The sequence below is a fragment of the Arvicanthis niloticus genome, chromosome 28 (genome assembly GCF_011762505.2).
Source record: "Arvicanthis niloticus isolate mArvNil1 chromosome 28, mArvNil1.pat.X, whole genome shotgun sequence".
Lineage (NCBI taxonomy): Eukaryota > Metazoa > Chordata > Mammalia > Rodentia > Muridae > Arvicanthis > Arvicanthis niloticus.
This window is the reverse complement of record NC_133436.1, coordinates 21,423,887-21,444,136: the sequence shown is the minus strand read 5'-3', so window position 1 is coordinate 21,444,136 and position 20,250 is coordinate 21,423,887. Positions and strand designations below refer to the sequence as shown.

The window sequence follows — 20,250 nt, the reverse complement described above, 5'->3', positions numbered from 1 at the left end:
CAGGTATAATTTTCCTGGTGTGCATCCTTTCCCTCAGGGTTACTTTGCTCTTTGCCTAACTCAATTTAATTTCTATATCCAGACCTCATTATGTAAGAATCAGGACATTTGGTGCTTAAACTAAATTGCCAAAATACATAGGAAAATTTACTCAGTAAAGTAACAGATTCTAAGGTCATCTTTAAAACCTCCATCACGCGTGGACACACATGCTTTTATTCCCAGAACTCAGGAGCCAGGAGTAGATGGATCTTTCTCTATGAGTTTGAGATTAGCCTGGTCTACATAGTAAGTTCCAGGCTGGTCAAGGCTACGTAAGAGACTCTTTCTCAAAAACTAACAAGCTACCAAAAATTAAAATGTCAATACCCTTGTTAAATTCTGGCTCTGTGCATTTGCATATGTGCATGGTACCGTTCTATTAATCTAAGGTTGCCTATAAACTGTAATGTTGAGGTCTTGCTATGTGTTATGAGGTTTTTCTATGGTAGTAAATTAGTTATTTTTTGATTGGGTTGAGGAGCGCTCATGCATGTATATTATACACATTTGTATGTGTATATCCATGTGGAGGCTAGATACAACTTTGAGTATCAATCCTCAGAGAGTCCTTCCTTTTGTTTTTCCTTCCTTCCTTTTCTCCTTCCCTCCCTCTCTCTTTCTCTTTCCTCCCCTCCTTCCTTTCCCTCCCTCTTCCCCCCCTTTTTTTTTAAAAATATCTTTTGGAGACAAAGTCTTTCACTGGCTAGAGTGGTTGGCCAGTGAGCCTCAAGGTCCTATGCAGCTCCGCTCCCTCCTGGGTTCTGAGATTACAAGCATATATCCTACTGTGCCTAGCTTTTAAAAAGTAGATTCTGGAGACCAAGCTCACGTCCTTGAGTGTACAAGGCACTCTATAAACTGTACTACCTCTTCAGCCCAATGTTTTAAAGTTAAAAAGAAAAATTCTAAGTGCCCTCTTAAATTTGCAACTGTATTTCTTTCCTTCTCGGAAACACACTGCCTGCCTCCATCTGCTGGTAGACCAGTTATCCACAGGCAACCTGAATCAGCTTTCTAAAGGAGCTATCCCTACTCCATGTTAATCATTCACATGGCTGTAGGTGATCATGTCTTCTGAGTTTGGGAGCGATAGATGAATCCTCACTTCCAAGATCTGGGGCTCACACAATAGCTGTGTTTAGGGCATCTTGAGAGCTCTCAGTCTGGTGATGAACTAAAGAGTGTGACCATTCTTGGGCACGAATGGCCTCGTTGAATCCAGCCACCTGCTTCCAGATGAACCACTTTATTGCTTAGTGACAATTTCCTTTGTGTAACAGCTCATTTCTTCTTTTAGCTTCCATGTTGAGTCTGATAGTTGACATCAGGTACTGTGTTAGGTACTGTGGTGGTTTAGATATGCTTGACCAAGGGAATGGGGCTATTATTAGGAGGTGTGGTCTTGTTGGAGGAGGTGTAGCCTAGCTAGAGGAAGTGTGTCACTGTGGGGGTGGGGTTTGAAGTCTCTGATATATGTTTAAGTCTGTCCAGAGTCAGTCATCTTCTGTCAGCTTTTGGATCAAGATGTAGAACTCTTGGCACCTTCTTTATCACTATGTCTTCCTGGATGCTGCCATGCTCCCACCTTGATGATAATGGACTGAACCCGTGCACTGTAAGCCAGCCCCAATTAAATGTTGTCCTTTAAGAGTTGCCTTGGTCATGGTGTATCTTCTCAGCAATGGAACCCTAACTAAAACAGATACTCAGCACACATTGTTCACTAAAGGGTCCTGTATTTTCACAAATCCTACTGCCTAGCAGTAGGATTGAGCTTCACAAGAAGATAATCACTGTCAAAAAGCCCTGTAGTCAGGACATGAACACATACCCAAGAAGCATAGATGCTTATGGCTGTGTGCTGTGGCTAAGAAGGAAAGGCTTTAAGAAGCCCTGGAGTAGAGAGTCCATAAAGTAAGAAGTCCTTAAAGAATATTATCCAGGTTACTGCGGTGAAGATCCTACATGTTAGTGGTTGTGTTTCTCAGAGTAGTCTGCATTTAGTGGGGTGTACTGCATTCCTCTGTGTAGCCCAGTGGGTCTCAACTGTCCTAATGCTGTGACAGTTCGAAACAGTTCTTTCTGTCGTGGTGACCCTCCCTGCCAACTGTAAAATTATTTCATTGCTACTGCACAGCTGTAATTTTGATACTTTTATGAATCATAAATATCTGAATGTTCTGATGGTCTTAAGTGACCCCCGTCAAAGATCCCCAAAGGGCTCACTCAGGTCACACATTGGAAAATGGATGCTTCAGCCTAATACTGAGAGTAAAGCTCAAAGAGAAGGAACTTGAATGTTGTTAGCACCTAACAGAGTCTGATGAGAGAAGGTACGACTGGATTTGCTGAATTAGAGGGATGCAGGTGCATGTCTGTGTATGTGCATGCATGTGTGCGTGTGTGTATGTGTGTCTGTCTGTGTTCAGCAGTGCAGAGGAAAGACTGGTTTGTTACTGTGACAAGTTGGAGAGTTCTGTCTTGCTCTTAGCACTCATACTTGGTATTCCGATTTTGGCTTTACTTTTGATGTCAGTGGGATGGAACCAAAATGAATTTATACATTTAACTGATCATTTAGGGACATTAAGCAAAACTTTTACGGCACTGTGCACTATGAAAGAGAATTAAAAGAATCTTTTGTCTGCATACCAATGGAACATAATCCCATTTTTCTCTCTTTTTTTTTCTGTGAGTTTTATTAGTGCTGTCAACTTTAACGACTCTCACTCTTTCTTTGCTGCCACACAAAACGACTTAGATCCATACGTGCCGATTTAGCTCTGAAAGCAAGTTGGGGGGGAGGAAGGGAGTAAATTATATTCTAGTAGATTCTCCTTATGTTTGTATCATTTTTTTTTTTTTACCATCTTTATTCTCCAGTAAACCATGAAGTTCTTTTGAGAACCAAAGGTTAAAGAAGTCTGCTATGTCAACACCGCCTCTAACCTGCCCCAGTTCAGATGCCCCATGTCCTAGCCATATGCTAGGGCACCCATATGCTCTCCCCAGTGCCAGGCCGTGGGAAGGGCTCGCCATGCTTTGTTGAATGTCTTGCTGTTATAGTGAGTGTCTAAATATTCAGATAAGTGGTCCTGTATTTTCATTTTGCCTTGGAGTTTGATGTTTTACAGTTAGATCTGTTTGCATCAAGAACATTTATGTAAACCCCATATTGGTGGTGCACACCTTTAATCCCAGCCCTTGGGAGACAGGGGCAGGTGGATCTCTGTGTTTGAGACCAGCCTGGTCTACAGAGTGAGTTTGAGCACAGCCAGGGCTACTCAGAAAGACCCTATCTCAAAACACAAAAACCAGCCAGCCAAACAGACAAACAAATAAAAAGTATATTATGCTTCAACATATATAAGTCATAATATGCTAAAAATAATAAAGACTCCTAACAATATACTTTTGGGAACTTCTCCCTCCTCAGGTCAGCTGTGGTCCTCACATTGAGTCATGTGACTCTTGTCATAACTTCTACGACAACAATGTTGGATGTTGGTGTTGGCTGAGTCTTGGGCTTCAGCCCGTACTTGGTCCTCTCTCCTTGACCTCTAGGAGCCCCTGCTGTCCTGATTTTCTAATCCTTTCACTGAGGCGCCTTCTCTTTCTCTTCCTGGTTCATTCTTCAAACCTCTTGTAAAGCTGGGGAGCAGTAGGAGCCAGGCCTTGCCGTTGTCTCTATATGCAGTCCTGGGTGTAGACTCCTTCTGCAGGCCAGCCACTCCCAGATTTTTGAATGTGCTGATGTGTCACCTCTACCTGGATCCTAATTTTGCATATCCTGTAGCCAAGTTGAAAGCACTGCAGAGTTTACCTTTAAAACATTCTACCCAGATGCCTCCATCTCACTTGGTAGAAATGTGATTTCAGTTGCTTAGGTAAAATAATAATAATAATACCTTGAACCTCATTTTCCTCATTCAGTGTGTTAGGGAGTCTTAAGTTCTCTTGTCAAGATAGAGAATCTAAATTGGCCACTTGTAGCCATTCATCTGACTCTGGGGTCCCCAGCACAGCAGCCAGTATGTTCCTGTTAATAAATTGAACTCGGAGTAATAGACATAGTCTCAGGAAGGCATGCAAGAGCCCTGTGTGGTCCTCTATGCCTCCCGCACACCCAGCTCATCTCAGTTTCTACTCTTTCTTCTCCCACACTGGTCTTAGTCAGCCTGGCCTCTTGCTGTGATTTCAATCACAGAACCATGCTGTGTCCTAGAATGTTCTTTCTTGGAGTCTACAAAGTTAACTCTCTGCCGCTTGTCAAGGTGCTGAATGGCACCTTCCAATCCTGGCAGCCCTAGCGTTTTCATCTTCCAGTGTAGCTGCTGTACTGTTTTCTATGCTTTGTGTACCCACAATTCTATACACTCAATAAAGACTCTTTGAATGCAAAATGAGTGAAATACACCTAATGGTATTTGGTTCTTTTAATCTCTTTATGTCTATGTAATCGTTTCAATTTATTCAGTTACTAAATATCACATTTAAAAAAACACTTGTGTGTGTATTTTTTAAGACACTGTCTTTTTTATGTATACCAGGTGAATATCAAGCTTGCAGTGTAGCTGAGGCTGACCTTGAACTTCTGACTCCCCTGCCTTCACCTCCTGACTACTTTTATAGGAGTGTGTAACCATACCCAGGTTATGCTGAGCTGGGGATTGGACTGGGGACCTTGTGCATGTGATGCAAGCCCTCTCCCAATTTAGCAGTTACCTCAGCCTCTTTGCCACTTTAAGTACCCAAATCTTTAAGAAAAATGATACTCTCTTTAGAAATATAAGCAGGGAAAAAAAAGAAATATAAGCAAGGATCTTTCATCAACAGCTTAAGATAATTTTATGATAGTGGTATGCGAGAGTTGGGGTGTAAGAAACCCCATCAGCACAGCTATAGTTTAACATGTATTAGTTAAGAGGATTCTTTTCTTTCCATGTCAGGGTCTTGCAGTTCAGTTCACATGGGTGTTGAACGTGTGCTTTTCCTTGCAGTGGCCTCCCAGCGCTGAGAGTCTAAGTGGATGCCATCGTCTCTAGTCAAGAAATTATCTTCTCTCTGTCTTAATATTGCCTGAATTGTTCAACTCGGGGGGGGGGGGGTGGGGGCAGGAAAGTTCTGTTTATGAGATGAGAGGGAGTGGGCTGGTAAATCAATGTTATTGAGACATCTCTGGAATATGGTTTATTTTACCTTCTGGAATATGCTATCAGATTGTCCTAGTGTATGTAGCTCCCTTTATCCCTTGAATATATACTTTAAACTAAGCATCAGATATTCTTTAAAACTAAATATGTTAAGATCTCTTGTGAACATAGAAATTTAAACATACAGACTTTCTGATTCAGTGATTGTCATATTTCTCATTTTATAAGTAAATCTAGCCTGGAAGAGATCATTGAAGGAAAACAGTAGAAAAGTTGTACATAGTGCCATAGACATGTGAAATGAAGCATTGGCTTCTAAGGCTTCTAATACAGAGACTTCCTTTCATTATCTAGATTTATTTTTAGTTCTGTGTTTGTGTATGCATGTGTGTCTGTCAGTGGTTATAAATTTATATTTAGTTGTGTTTGTTTCTGTATGTATGTGTGTCTGTCTGTGGGTGTGTTGCATATGAGTGCAGCTATCCAGAGAGGCCAGAAGAAGCTGTCTGATACCCTGGACCTGGAGTTTCAGGTAGTTATGGGCCACCCATTGCTGGTGCTGGGAAGCAAACTTGGGTCATCTGGAAGAGCAGCAAGCCCTCTTGGCCACTGAGCCATCTCCCTGCCCCATACATACGTGTAATTCTTAACAGTGTGTTATTTAAAGTTAGGAATTTGTTCATGACTCTATTGTGCAGCCTGGAGACTATAATTAATAACATGTATTACATTCTTGAAAATTGTTAAAAGATTATATTTTAAATGTTATTGTAAAAAGTTGGAACTGTGAGAGATAATACATATGTTAGCTAGCTGGATGTGCCATTCTGCAGTTTATTTATTTCAAAATAAATCATCATATAAGATAGATGTACGTATTTTATTTCTCAATGAAAAATAGAAGAAAATAGTTTAAAAGTTTACATTAAATACTACTTCCAATGATATTTTGAATGATTAATGAACTCTCTAGTAAGTATTCTTTTAGGTATAATTTTCAATCATGAAGATAATACGTTACAGGTGTGATGAAATAATGAACAGCTGGGTCTTGGTTATTCAAGCTTGCCCCCTCTGCTTCTCCAGAGCTGAAGCTGGGGCATCGCACATTTAAGTCCTGCCTGGGGTACAATTCTCAGTGAATTTAAGGCCAGACTGGAGAGCTGAGTGGGATCTTGCCTCAGAATAAAAAGCGAAAGCTGGCTGGGATTATATCTCAGTGTCAGACTCTAGCCAGGTTTGCACAGGTCCCTGCTTCCCTCCTGCACAATGTAAAGAGTGAGAGCAAACGCTCCTGTTTTACCTTCCTCGAGAGCAATGATTCTTACCCTTCCTAATGCTGTGACCCTTCCATATAGTTCCTCATGTGGAAGCGACCGCCCCCACCAGAAAATTATTTTCATTGCTACCTCTTAACTGTCATTTTGCTACTGTTGAGAATCATAATGTGAATATTTGTGTTTTCCAATGGTCATCGGCGACCCCTGTGAGAAGGTCATTTGACCTCTCCACAGGGGTCACGACCCACAGATTGAGAAACCCTGCTCATTAGCAGCTATGTTCACATGGCGTTATCGTCTTCTTGCATACATGCCTTCCTTAGCTTTAATGGGGGGCCTCATTTTTACTCTGTCTTTCCCCTTTAGGTTTCTGTCATGCTCGTTTTCCCACTCTGCTCTTGTGGCCGTTATTATAATAATCTTTGAAGGTTATGTAATAATCCCTAGTGTGGGCCTGCTATTGTGGATATAAATAATTCCCCGGTTTTGGGTATTTAAGTTGCTCTCAAAATTTTAAAGACATAAATAATGTTGCAATGGACACCTTTTTATTTGCAAGCCTTTTTTTTTTTTTTTTTTTTCCTGGCTCACTTTTTAAGACTCCATCCTCAAAGATGAAATCCTTGTTTCATACTATGTGACCAGGGTAATAACATTATAGATTGCCAACTTGTGTTTCCCAAATGATCAAACCAATTCCTTCCCTCTAGAAAATATGGATGCTTCAGTGCTCTCTTGTTTGACTCTCTCACCTCTGTTCCTTGTTTGGTGGACTCATACTGCTGTCACCCAAACTCTGGTGCTCCACAGTCAGTGGGAGAAACAGTTTTCAGATATTATACAGGTTGGACCCAAGCATCTCTCAGTTTGAAAGAATAAAAGGGAAATTTGGGGGATCTGTTTAACTTAGCCATGTCTAGAATGGCAGGGAGAAAGTTGTCTGTGGTTTCTTGAATTTGCTGGGGGAGAAAGTTTCTATTTATATCACATATGATATGTTTATATCATATGATCTAATCAATCCCCAAGTTCCCATAGCTCTTCACTGGTATGGAGAAGATTTAGATCAAAACATGACTAAATTTATTTCCCTTCTAAGAATGTAAATATATTACAGCATAGTTTTATATGTACCAAATATTTTAGCTTAATCTTGGAGAATCACAGAATTTCACAATCTTCCTAACTAAATCATAGCTTCACTTTTTCCTGGTAAGGGGGAATTGGTGTGTTAGTTTCCCTGCTGTAACAAAATACTTTAGGTAATCACCTTAAAATGGTAGAAAGGTTTGCTCTGTAGTTCATAATATAAAAGGATCCAGTCTTGGTTCTAATATTTTTAGGCATGTGATGACAGGACAAGATCACAGTGGGAAACGCATGAGGGAAGAAAGCTGCTTGCGCCTGTGTCAGCCCAGTATGATGGGTCTCACATTCAGAACAGAAAGGGAGAGCAGAGGTTCTTCACCACACTCTGTCTCCTCCCTGAGCCTATTTTCTTAGGGAGAGACTTGCAGGCTCTCCATGTTGCTGTAGCTGAGAAGAACTGATAGTACTGTTTGCTTAGGACCAACTTTTACATTACACCAAGCTGATGCTGTGTCCAGGATGAAAATGAAGATCTGTGATTGACAGGCGGTAGTTTCTGACCTTCACCAAGCCAGCCACTTCTTAAACCACCCTACCCACAATCCCTGCTCTGTCCACTAAGTTCTAGCAGGTGGAAAGAAACGTTCTCTAAGCAGTAAGCCACGATGAAGAATCTCTGCAGACGCTTAGCGTTGGATCCGCAGCAATTTATCCTGCTGCCTGGCACTCTGGGAAATAGCAGCAGCTGTCAGAGCCCTCCTTTCTGTTTAAATGTCCAAGGAGGTTAAATGGACAAAGGGATGGGTCTTTTAAGAGGGATGTTGAGCTCCTAGATAATCTGATAGGAATAAAATTCAGATATTTATGTTCAGATTTTCATCCGAGGCTGTGGTTCAGTAAATACAGGAAAGGCATGAAACAGATCCCAATATGAGAGATTAGATGGCTTTACTCTCAATTACTCTGTCTTTGAGTTCATTCATGTGTTTTTAAGCCTAAAGTTCAATCAGAAATGCCTCTGTAGTTAAAGCATTTGACTGGCAAGTCTGGCATTTGGATCCCTACATCTCAAGTAAATGCCAGGTAGGCATGGCTGGCCCTGTATAACATCAGCCTTGGAAAGAAGAGAGAGGGGATCCCCAGGGTGGGCAGGCTAGTGACACAGGCACAGTGTTTAACTGAGAGGTTGCTGTTGCCCCACTGAATAAGGTGGAAGAGTGTTGGGGTGATCAGCAGTGATTCCTCACTTCAACCTGGAGCCTCTACATGCATGTTCATGCACATACACATGTGTCCTGATACACATGCATCTACACACATGCAAAACATACACACATAAGCACACACACACACACATACTCACCACACATAAGATAAAATTCAGAGAGAGGGAGAGAGATGCTCATGCTTTTAAAAACACTCCTGTTTTTGAGAACTTACCCATCCTTCCTTCCTGCATTATGTGTTTCTACTTAGAAGGGCTCTTGGTGTCCTGCTTTTGCTTCTCAGTCTGGTGGTAATTATCACGTTCTGCTGTTCTTCTCCCCCTTTAGAGGGTGTCACATGATCCATGGCCATGTCTAGTCCTTTTCTGTATATTCAGTATGAGATTAATGTGTGTTTTAACTGTCTTACTTGGGTGGAAAACTCGATGGTACTTTGCTGGCACCATACCTTGGCAGAAGTAAAATGTCTCTACACGAGACAGGTTTTCATGGTAACCTGTGCTGTCCTGGAACTTGTATTGTTCCTGCCTTAGTGTTTTGAGAGCTGAGACTACTGTATCCAGCTAAGCAGATTTTGTTTTTTTATGGACATAAAGCAATTTTTGCATCCTCTCTTCCTTTGCTATTGTTTCGAGCATATGAGGTCTAGTAAACATTTTAGAACATTCAGGCTTGAAAGTCCAGTTTCTGATTTCCTTTGTGAAGTTATCTTGATTTATTTTGAAGTTTTCTTCTTCCTGGTTCCAACTGAGTCTTGTTTACTACATGTAAGCTAAAACTTCCCTTTATACAGTTTTGTCCTGGAGATTATTTCGGGCACTTATTTACTAGAAGGGTGTATCAATTCATTTACTTTTACTATAACAGAGTACTTGAGGCTGGACAATATATAAGGAAAAGTAGTTCACTTATCTCTAGAGGCAGAGCTATATCTAGTGAGGTCCTCATACTCTGTACACACTGATAGCAGAAGGCAGTGGCTGCCTGTGACAGTAAGGGACAGGACAGACACTGTAACCTGCTGTGGAGTGATTGGACCTTATGAGGATTTATCAGTTCCTGGGAGAACTTGTCCAGTCTGGCAAGAAAGACATCACCCCCTCTTAAATCCTCATGTTCCAACCGTACTTCACTACCAATCAGTCTCAACATGAATGGTGATCGTACCAATGGAATGTGTCACAGGCAGCATCAAGCTGCCACATGAGTGTGCCTCCAGCTTAGTGGCCGTGCTCTTTGGGTGGCAAAGTCACCAGGTGTCTGCGAGAAAAGGAAGCACACGTTTCTCAGGTATTTCTCCTGGCAAACACAAAGACTCAGATTCTAAAACATTGTCACAAGAGGAACATCCCTGATCCTTCCTTGCTCAGCAAAATTTCACCTGTCACTAAGCAGTACCCTCTTGGATGTGCCCCACAGCCTGTGAATGCTTTCTTTGAACAGGTGTAATGAACGTTACCAATCCCAGTCAATTGCTCTCCTTTTGTTTGTCTATGTACAATATTGTTAGAATAATGAATTTTGCCTTCCTCTTAAACTGGCATAGTTGTTCCTGTCATCCAGTGATGGACTACAGTTCTCCATTCTCATTAGCCAGTTAATCTAGGGGACAGGCGCATAGCCACATAGAGTGAGTGTCTGGACAGCAAGCTAGAGAGTGTTCGAGAATGAGTTAGAGAATCCATTGTATAACTAAATATGTTCAATCCTGGAGATAAACTCTTACATACACACATGTTATATATGTGATATATATTCATATATATTAATATATATATTGACACATATATTTGTGTGCATGCATGTATGTGTATTATAAAGAACCAAGAAACATGACCTACAGGATTTTTTTGATGTTATTAATTTAAGAATAAGATATTTGCATATCATTAAGTTCACCCCATTAAGAGTATGGTTCAGCTTTTGGTCTATTTACAGAACCAAGTGAGCATCATTGATTCCTAAGTTTAGCATTTCATTACCTTTAGAAGAATGGAACAAAATGTGTGTGTAGCCTTGGCTTTGGCCTTGCTGTTGCCGGAGCCTTGATGGGGTGACTAGCCTGCATCCGCTCTCCATGTCATGTGGAGTGGGTAGATGTTTTACAAGCCAAACTTGTAAACCATTCCCTGTCCTCAATGCTGGAAGCATCTATCCCACTGAACGCGCACAGTCCTCCCAGTACCCCAGCTGCTGAGTGCTGTTAGCCACCAGCATGAGGCTGCACCTGGGAACTGGAAATAGCCTGGTGTGGCCATCATCTAAGATGTTAGGGGAGGAAATTGGAAATGGATATGCAGCAAGCTAGAGCACCATGGAGAGGCTAAAAAGAGGCCTCACCTCATTCACTCCTGAGGGCTGGCTCTGGAGTGTGTGACTGAAGCAGAACACAATGTCAGATCCTAGCCTTTGATAGTTCAGAAGGTCTCCCATCTTTCCATGAGATGGGAGGTTTCAGCTCATCTCTCCTGTTGAGAAAAAATTCCTCCTCACCCCCCTCCCACCCCCACCAAATAGTAACTGCAGGGCTTCTTTTGTTTTGTTTTCCTGGCTCACTAAACTCGGAAACTCTCAGAAGTTGGGTAAATATTTTGCAGTTAGTTACAATGAGCTTTTAAGTGGGTAGGAATGACCTGGGTCTTTCTTCCCTCCATTTTTGAAAAGTTTTCATTTAAAAGGTGCCTGTGGAGTTTCCTTGTAGCAAACTATTGTTTGTCCTTGAGTACCAGTGTCTCCCCCACATCCTCCTGTGGACATGTTCACCATCCCCACCACCTCCACTGACTCAGTCCCCTTCACAAGCTCTCAGGACTCCAGTGATTGACTTAGAAGCTGAGTGCATGGCTATCCAGTGCGGCACCTGCCTGATAGGGTTTCTTTGTTTAAGCACTTGTGTGGCTGAGCGCTTTCAAGCCGATCTAAAATGTGCAAGCTGTAAGTAAAGCAAAAAGAGTGTTCTATCTGACTCTAGCACCCAAAATTTCTCTACTGACATGTTTGCACTGAGCTGGTCAACATTCTCTGGAAGAGAAGTACAAAAGCCTTTTATGTCTCAGTTTGCATTTATTACTCGATGTAATGAAGTTTATTCACATGAAAAGGAACCTTTGTGTACCTCCATCCCCTCAGGCCTCCAACCCTAGGCAGCCAGTGATCTCCTGCTTCTCGCTACAGACCTGTCTGTGGTAATGGGATCTCTCACCATACAGTTTTGTCTGAATCATTTCACTGAGAACATTTGTTAGTATTATCCAGTGGTAGCCTGTATTGGTCTGTGACTCTTTTTTTTTTTTTGCTAAGATCAGTCCCATTTTGCTTATCTACTGATCAGTGGATGCATGTTTGGTTGGTCACTCGGTCTGGCTATCGTGCTATTACGAACATTTGCGTGTTTTTATCTGTACAGATGTTTTATTCCTGGGTATATCTGAGTATATTATGGGATATCTAGGATACAGGATAAACCCCGTGTTTAACATTTGAGGAACCACCAAACTAAAGCCTCAAAATGATTCTACCATCCCCCAGCAGTGTGTGAGCATCCCCTTCCTCACAACCTTACCAAAGCTTCTTGTTTGGAAAGAGGGTTGTTTTCAGTAAAAATATAAAGTCATTAACCTAGAAAAATTCCAATTAGATTATCTTATACTCATTCAAGTGGCTCCCAAACGAGACACATGATCCCAGAAACTGGATGCTACTTTGTATCCAAAACAACTCATTGGACTCTAGTTACCTCATCATTAATGCACTCCAGGTGCTTAGGAAAAGACAGGCCTTCTTTTATGTCTAATGAAGAGGTAAAAGGTGTGGCAATTATTATATGTGTAATGCAGTTGAAAGCCAAATCTCTTTGTGAATGCAATTAAATAAAATTGAAATAGGACAAATTGAATAACAAAATAAAACTGTCAAAAGAGCGTACAGCAGATATATACTGCATGTGATTCTCTAGGATATTGGGGAGAGATATGGCATCAGGGTCAGAGCCCAACACTTTATTTACCAAGGGTGGTTTCTACCTGCTCATGACTGGTATACTTCTTTCTCTGGCTTATCAAGTCCATTCACCAGACATTCCCTAACAAGAATTCAATGCGAGGTGACTTTCCCCCCTTTGACAAGGTTGTAGATCAATGTATTGAGAAATGCAAGAACTATGGAAGACTCTCTAATAATCAGATTTGTTTTTTATGGATCTAGAAGGCCCAACAATATTGCTAAGAACACTATGTAAATTCATAGTCACTTCCTAACCCAGATGCCTGACTCTTCATCAGCCTGCCCATCATCCATTACTAGGTGCCAGATGTACAAAGGCACACACATTCTTACGCCTCTACCTCTGTCTACTTCTGGAGCCATGCCTTGTATGGGTGCTAAAGGAATGTGGTTCTCCTAATGTACACACTGGAATCTTTCCTCCCAAGGCTGGTGCATGATTTTTCTCTGGGGGAAGAACCTTTCTCTCTTTGCAAGACTCAGAAGAACCCCAACCCCCACCACACCTCTCATTGTGAGGAAGCACTTCAGAGCCAAGCTCGGTGCTCAGCTTCCAGAAGCCCCGAGAATTTATGGTGTATCTGAGAAAGACAGAAATTAAATAAAACATAAAAAAAGGGACTACATAGTGCTCTTGAATAATAGATCTGGGAAGTACAAAGACACGAGTGGAGTAATGGGAACAGGAAATGGAGGGAATGGGAAAGGTGACCGCCATTGTGATGGTAGGGTGACTGTGCAAACTCCTTGTATAAGGCATTAGTGGTCTGAAGCATCTACAGTGTGGCTGTCTGGGGAGAGAGCTTTTTGAGCACAGCAAACAAACAACCAACAAAATTGCTCTCTTGTGAGAACCTCCATGCATAATTGATAAAATTCCAGCCACGTGGGGAAATCGATCAGTTGGTCTGCTCAGTAGTTTTTCTGTAGATAAACATTTATTTTCTATTCGAACTTGTGAGAATCTAAACATGATTTCAGGAACAACTTTCCTTTGTCCACTACTCTCCCACAGCACTTTCCAGGGCCCCTTTTGGACTGAATAGTTCTGAATGGTCAGGCAGGAATACCACTTATTTATTTATTCTTCTTTTTTAAAATTAATCATTTCATTCGTTTACATCTCAAATGATATCACACTTCCTGGTTACCCCTCTACCAACCCCCCATCCCATATCCGCCCCCCTCCCCTTTGCCTATATGAAAGTGCTCCCCCACCCACCCACACTCTCCTGCCCCCCCCCATTCCAGCATCCCCCTACACCCAGTTCTCCCAGAGTCTAGACCACCAACCAAGGAATACCCCCTTCTTAAGTCACCAGGATCAACTCTTCTAAGTTCCCTGCCACTGCATCTGGCATTTACCCTCTGGGACCTCTCCCCATCAGCACCCTCCCACCCTCCAACACTGTGTCTTCTCTTCCTGATCAGACTTAGTTTCTCTTCCATTCTTTTATGTCTGTTCTAGTTTCCCTTTAGTGATGTCTCTAAAATACTCTCAGGAATTCTCTTTGTGTCAGATGGGCTGGGAAGGAAGGAGTGGTCTTCTAGGCCGTTCGCCTTTTTCCACACCTTGCATTTGAACAGTTACATTTCTGGCATGTCCTCACTGAAAGAAAAGTCTCAGCAGAGCCCTGGGTACTATTTTTATGACTCTTTACTGCTTCCGTATTAACTGGTTACACTCAGATTTGGGGGAATGAGTATTCTTGACTATTAAAATAAAAAAAAAAATTCACTCTTTTAAAAATATAAATCAATGTGATATTCTCTTACCACCATTTTATATTTATTTATAAGTGGTTTTGTAAATAACTATTAGTAATGCTTTTGCATCGCTAGTCTCTCTCATCTAAAGATATGATAATCTCTTGTTAGAAATATGGATCAGACCTGTAAATACGTACACACATGCACACACACACACACAGGTAATTAAATCTATCTTTTTCTCATTCTCTTCTGACTTTTTTCTGTCCATATATCAAAACATTACGTGTCAGAAAACAGATCAGCAGCCGGGTGGTGGTGGCGCACGCCTTTAATCCCAGCACTTAGGAGGCAGAGACAGGCGGATTTCTGAGTTCGAGGCCAGCCTGGTCTACAGAGTGAGTTCCAGGACAGCCAGGACTACACAGAGAAACCCTGTCTCGAAAAACAAAAACAGCAACAACAACAAAAAAAGAAAACAGATCAGTTTTATTTCATGCAAATGTCAGACCCTAGGACACCTTGAGCTGCATTCCTTGAACAGGAATATTGAAGGTTCTGTGTTACCCAATAATGCCATTTAATACTCATTGACCTGGGGTGTCACCCACCTACACTCACTCTGCTGTCAAGCTTTGGTATGATAAGTGTTAGGGAATATGTGTAAATGTGTCTATGGATTTTTAGAGAAAGTTTTACTTCCTACCTAGATCCTTATATATACTGGGTTGTGGATAGCTTATTTTATAGGGTGGGTGGGGGTCTTACTTTCATTTTTTAAAATTTTTACCAGATAATACTTGTCCATAGTTTAAAAGTCAGATAACCTTTAACTGCTCTTGTCCTGCGTGTCCCCTTCCCTCTCCACCTATAACAGTCCCTTTTGACTTTGGACCCCATATTTCTCTCCCGTTCATCTTTACCATCTTTATATGATGATCAGTCTGGTACTTCTAGATTTTTTTCCCCTTTTACTGAGTGCAAAAGATGATGATTTAGCCTCCAAATAACCTTGTGTCCTAACACCATTGTGTCAAACACTATTAAAGCATTTAATTATGTCCGAAAGGAAAGATTTGATTCTATAATAATAAGGAGAAATATTTTAGGGAGGAAAATAAAACCCCTTGCATGTTCACAGTGCATGACCACAGAATTGTTCTATAGACAAATGATTAGGCCTGAAGACGTGGCTCTGTGTGAATTGGAAAGGCTCGCAATGACAGCAGTGGCTTTGATTTAGATTTGCTCTAGTATTCAAATAGTGTACGAGATATATTTACATGTTGGTGTCTTATCCTGGAGTGAGTTTGGCTGTCTTTAAACCCTTGTCAATTAGAGTCCTTTTTTTTTTTTTTTTTTTTTTTTGTTATTGGATGTTATATTTATATTTCAGATTTTATCCCCTTACCTCATTCCCCCCACCACCCAGGAACCCCCTTATCCCATCCCCCCTCCTCCTGCTTCTATGAGGATGTGCCCCCACCTATCCCTCACTCCCACCTCCCCACCCTCAGATTCCCCCCCCCCACTTGGTGTTCAGCCTTCATGGGACCAAGTATCTCCTCTCCCACCTATGCCCAACAAGGCCATCCTCCCCTTCATGTACATATGGAGTCATGGGTCTCTCCCTATGTGCTCCCAGGTTGGTGGTTTAGACCCTGGGGAGCTCTGGTTGGTTGGTGTTGTTGCTCTCCTCATGGGGCCACAAACCCTTTCAGCTCCTTCAGTCTTCTCTCTAACTTCTCCATTGGGAAATCCTTGATCAGATCAGTGGTTAGCTGTGAGCAGCCGCCTCTGAATCTGTCAGACTCTGCCAGACCTCTAAAGAGACAGCTATATCAGGCTCCTGTCAGCATGCACTTCCTGACATCCACATCAGCGTCTAGTCTTGTCAATTAGAGTGTTAATCACCAAACATTTTATAGGAGCAGAGGTGAAAGTTCATCTCTACTTAAATGAATAAATGTGCTAGAGACAAACTGTTCTGAGAGTCCCAGATTTGTATGAAAAGCTCACCAGGGAAAAACAGCAATTTCCTCAGTGTGAGAGAAGGGTGCACTGTATTTTAAGATAATTGGAGACTGTCTTTTATGTGTTCTCTTTGGTTTAGTTTTGATTTCACATACTTTAATTTGTGCCTATCTCTTAATTTTTTTCTCAATGTATTCTAAATAACAAAAACCACTTCTTAGGCCCTCATTACCACATGTGAATTGCCTTCTGCTGTAACATTGGATGCAATGTTTCTTGTCAGTCATGAGGAAGAAGTGTCTTTGAGCAGGCTATTATGTTTTAGCAACTCCACACAGTGGGAATTCTCCAAGTTCACAGTTGGTAAATTCAGATACAATGTAGCGAAAGCCCATGGATGTGGATGAAAATCTTAAAGTGTTCTTCCTGTCCTTTGTCTTTTTCTTCTTTCCTTCCACAAAGACAACATTTTAAGGAATATTTTTTTAATCCTTTGGCTTTTATTCACGCTTTCTATTGTTTCTATTTGTAACACATTTTCACTCGTAACTTGTCTGAACGTTGGCTTAAGTCACGCCCTCTGCAGCTTCAGTCAGAAGCGGTGGAGCTAAGATGCGCGCCTTTATTTGCTGTAAACAGGTGAGGGTACTGATACACTCCACCTCTGTTTCCTTTTGCAAAGGTGCTGAGACGTGAGCTAAAGGAGAAAGAATATTCTGTGCTCAATGCCGTAGATCAAGCTCGAGTTTTTCTGGCTGATCAGCCAATAGAGGCCCCCGAAGAACCAAGAAGAAACCCACAACCAAAGACAGGTGAGTGTGGTTCATTTCTATGTCATAAGAAACTCATGTGCTAGGGGACAAACAAAACAACAACAAAACCAACCAAACAAGCAGCCTTTTTCTTGAAGCATCAAGCATGTACAAATAACAACCTGTTGCACCTGGATATTTAGCTTAAAATGAAGCTGGAACCAACTTCTTTATTAGGAAATAGAAATTCTTCCCATAGTAAATTTAAGAGAAAATGTAACATGTTATCTTGGGGCCAACATATTTTTAAATTTTGCAGTGTTGCTAATAAAAGTTTTATGGTATATTTAAAAACAAACAAACATATAGAACTGGGGACATGTTTCAGCACTTAAGAGCACTGGCTGCTCTACCAGAGGACCTGGGTTCGAATCTCAGCATCCACATGGTAGGTCACAGTATGCAGACATAATATACAGGCGAAGTACCCATACATGTCGTGTAAAAGTAAATAAATCTTCAAAAAGCATGTTGTTCAAACTGTTTTTCCACCATTCATTTTACCTGGGGAAAGCAGGTAGTCAGAGTGCCTAACTGTCTCGTAGTGACTTCTTGTAAGGGGATGCAGTGGGAACCCCTCCTCTCACTGAAGCTGGCACTATAAATGTATAAGTTACCTCCCACCCCACCCCACATAGAGGGCATTTGGTGTCTTTTCCACCATTAACTTTATTTCTGGCTCTGGCTCCCTTACTGTCTGTGGAAGCAGCCAACTGGGAACCCAAGTCCCGTGGAGTCTCCCAGTGCTGGTCAAACCAAGTCACTCACAATTACTATTTCTGTCTTTGAAAAGTAAGCTCTTCTGAAGGTCAAGAAGAACTTCTTGGCTCTTTGCTTCACTGGGCCCTATATCTGGGGCTCCAACTAACATGGATTAAAATTATTAAGGAAACAATTTGCATCCGTAGTAAGCATCTACACACATTTTCTCTTATTGTTATTGCATAAAAGCTACTGTGGGACAGCTGCTTACCCAGCATCGTCTGTGTTTTATTCAGCGTTTTAAGTAACCGAGACATGACTTAAAGTATACCGAAGGCCGTACTTAGGAGGCTTTACATTTACAATGCAAATTCATCTGAGAGACTTAAACCTCTGCTGTTCTTTGCCAATAACAGATGAGTGTCTCCTGTTACATATGTATTATTTATATACCCAGAGCATGCACATGTGTGTGCAATGCCTGCATACTGCTGTTAAATCTGGGTTCTCAGCCTTTTATGTATGGTCTTGGGATAGTTTTTAGGCAGAAACAGCTGCTGCTTTTCTTTTTTCCATTTATGAGTTGAGGTCTCTCATCCTAGAGCTCTGGTTGTACTAGAACTTACCGTAGACAGGCTGCCTTTGAACTCACAAAGATACACCTCCCTCTGCCTCCAGAGAGCTGCACCACCATGTCCGGTTGAAGTCCTTACTTTCGTTAGCGTTTGTCTCCCTGTATTGTTCCATCCTATATTTGCAATGTAATATTGCTCATGCATTATCCGCCCCTCACTTTAGTCTGCTCTGAATGATGAGCGACTCTCAGAGAAAGTCCTTGTTCTTTGATGAAACTTCCTCATTGATGTTGCATTACATACAGGAGAAGCTCTTGGATCTAGCATGACGTTTAAACTGTAATCAAAGCTGTCCTAAGTACTCTTAGCGCCTCTTTAAAATTTCTTCTGATTAGTGTCTTGGTTCTAGTTTATGCTTGAGTGATGGAGTGATTGTGGAACTGTGTTATGTGTCATGGTTATGCCATATGTTCTTATTTTGTCTGTTTCTTTAAGAATTCTTTGCCCAAGAATGTTTTAGAGAGTTCTGATGTCCATTAGGTACAGTGTTTGAATGGGTCCATAGAGATGAAACAGCCCAGATCCACCTAGGGCCCCAGCTCAGATCCACCTAGGGCCCCAGAGGAAAAGTACATGTTGGGGTTCCAGATCTACCCTCTTCACTGCTCCCAGATGCTTTGTGCCCTCTTTTCTTCAGATGCTAAAGTTCCCGTCTATACCAAGAGTTGTTTCCATTTTAGCAATACCTTGTGTGTATGAGGCACTGGGTTAGATTCATAAAGAACCCTACATAAGGTATGAGATAAAGAACTAGCCTTATTTATTATTCTGCCTTTGCCTGCAGTCTCCTCCAGGAACGTGTTTATTAACTGTTTAGTTAATAATCATTTACCGCCAAATTTTAAACGAACCAAATTACAGAAAGTTCTTTGGAACATAATTCATCTCCTCGGATCCTTCACATCTGAGTCTCTAGAGCAGATCTGAGCTTGCAGAAGCGGATGGTGAGAGTAAGGATGGGTGGTGGAAGATTGATTTTTTTCAGATGAAGTGAGACCGGACTCCAACTACCTAGAGCAAGTGACCAGGACTTGTGGAGCTGGTGTCCTGTAGCGATCAGTAGCCTTCTGCTCCCTGTCTCCTCTTTCCTTACAGTTCCTGAGCCTTACCTTAGACATTCTGTCCTCCAGGTTGGTTAGCCAGGAATTCTTGGAACTTCTATGGGATTCTTTGTTTTCATCACCAAATCCAGTCCTTCAGCTAGTTCCCTCATCGCTACACGGGAACTTCCACCAGAAGCCCTTACCACTAACATCTTGTTCCAAACCAATATCACCTGTCACTGGATGACTGACTGGCTGTCCCTTCAGCTTGGCTCCCTCCCCTGCTGCCCCTTTTAAGATATTTTCTTCCTGCAGCAACTGAATAATAATAATGAACAAATGAAAGTGTGAGCCAGCTGACATCATGTGAGACTCCCTGGGAAGGCTTGTTGAGGCTGGCTCTCTTTATCTCCACTCTGGCCTCTCAGTTGCCCCCATTCTTATTCTTATGTCTGCCATCCTGCCTGCATTGCTGTTTCTTGAACATCTAGGATTGCTCCAATCTCAAAACCTTTGTGTGTCTCTTCCCTGTTTCTGGAACATTCCTGTTCCTCTCCAAGATCCCTATGCCTACTCCTACCA

At 41.7% G+C, this 20,250-nt stretch overlaps 1 protein-coding gene across 12 annotated transcripts in view; it reads left to right on the top strand.

Moving 5' to 3' along the window:
* The window catches only part of Utrn (utrophin), a 493,014-nt gene that overhangs the window by 363,851 nt on the left and 108,913 nt on the right, over positions 1-20,250 (top strand). For all 12 annotated transcript variants that reach the window (XM_076926858.1, XM_076926860.1, XM_076926859.1 and 9 more), the window contains one exon: positions 17,159-17,288. In XM_076926858.1, the coding sequence (XP_076782973.1) occupies positions 17,159-17,288 (130 nt within the window). The remainder of the gene's footprint in view (positions 1-17,158; positions 17,289-20,250) is intronic.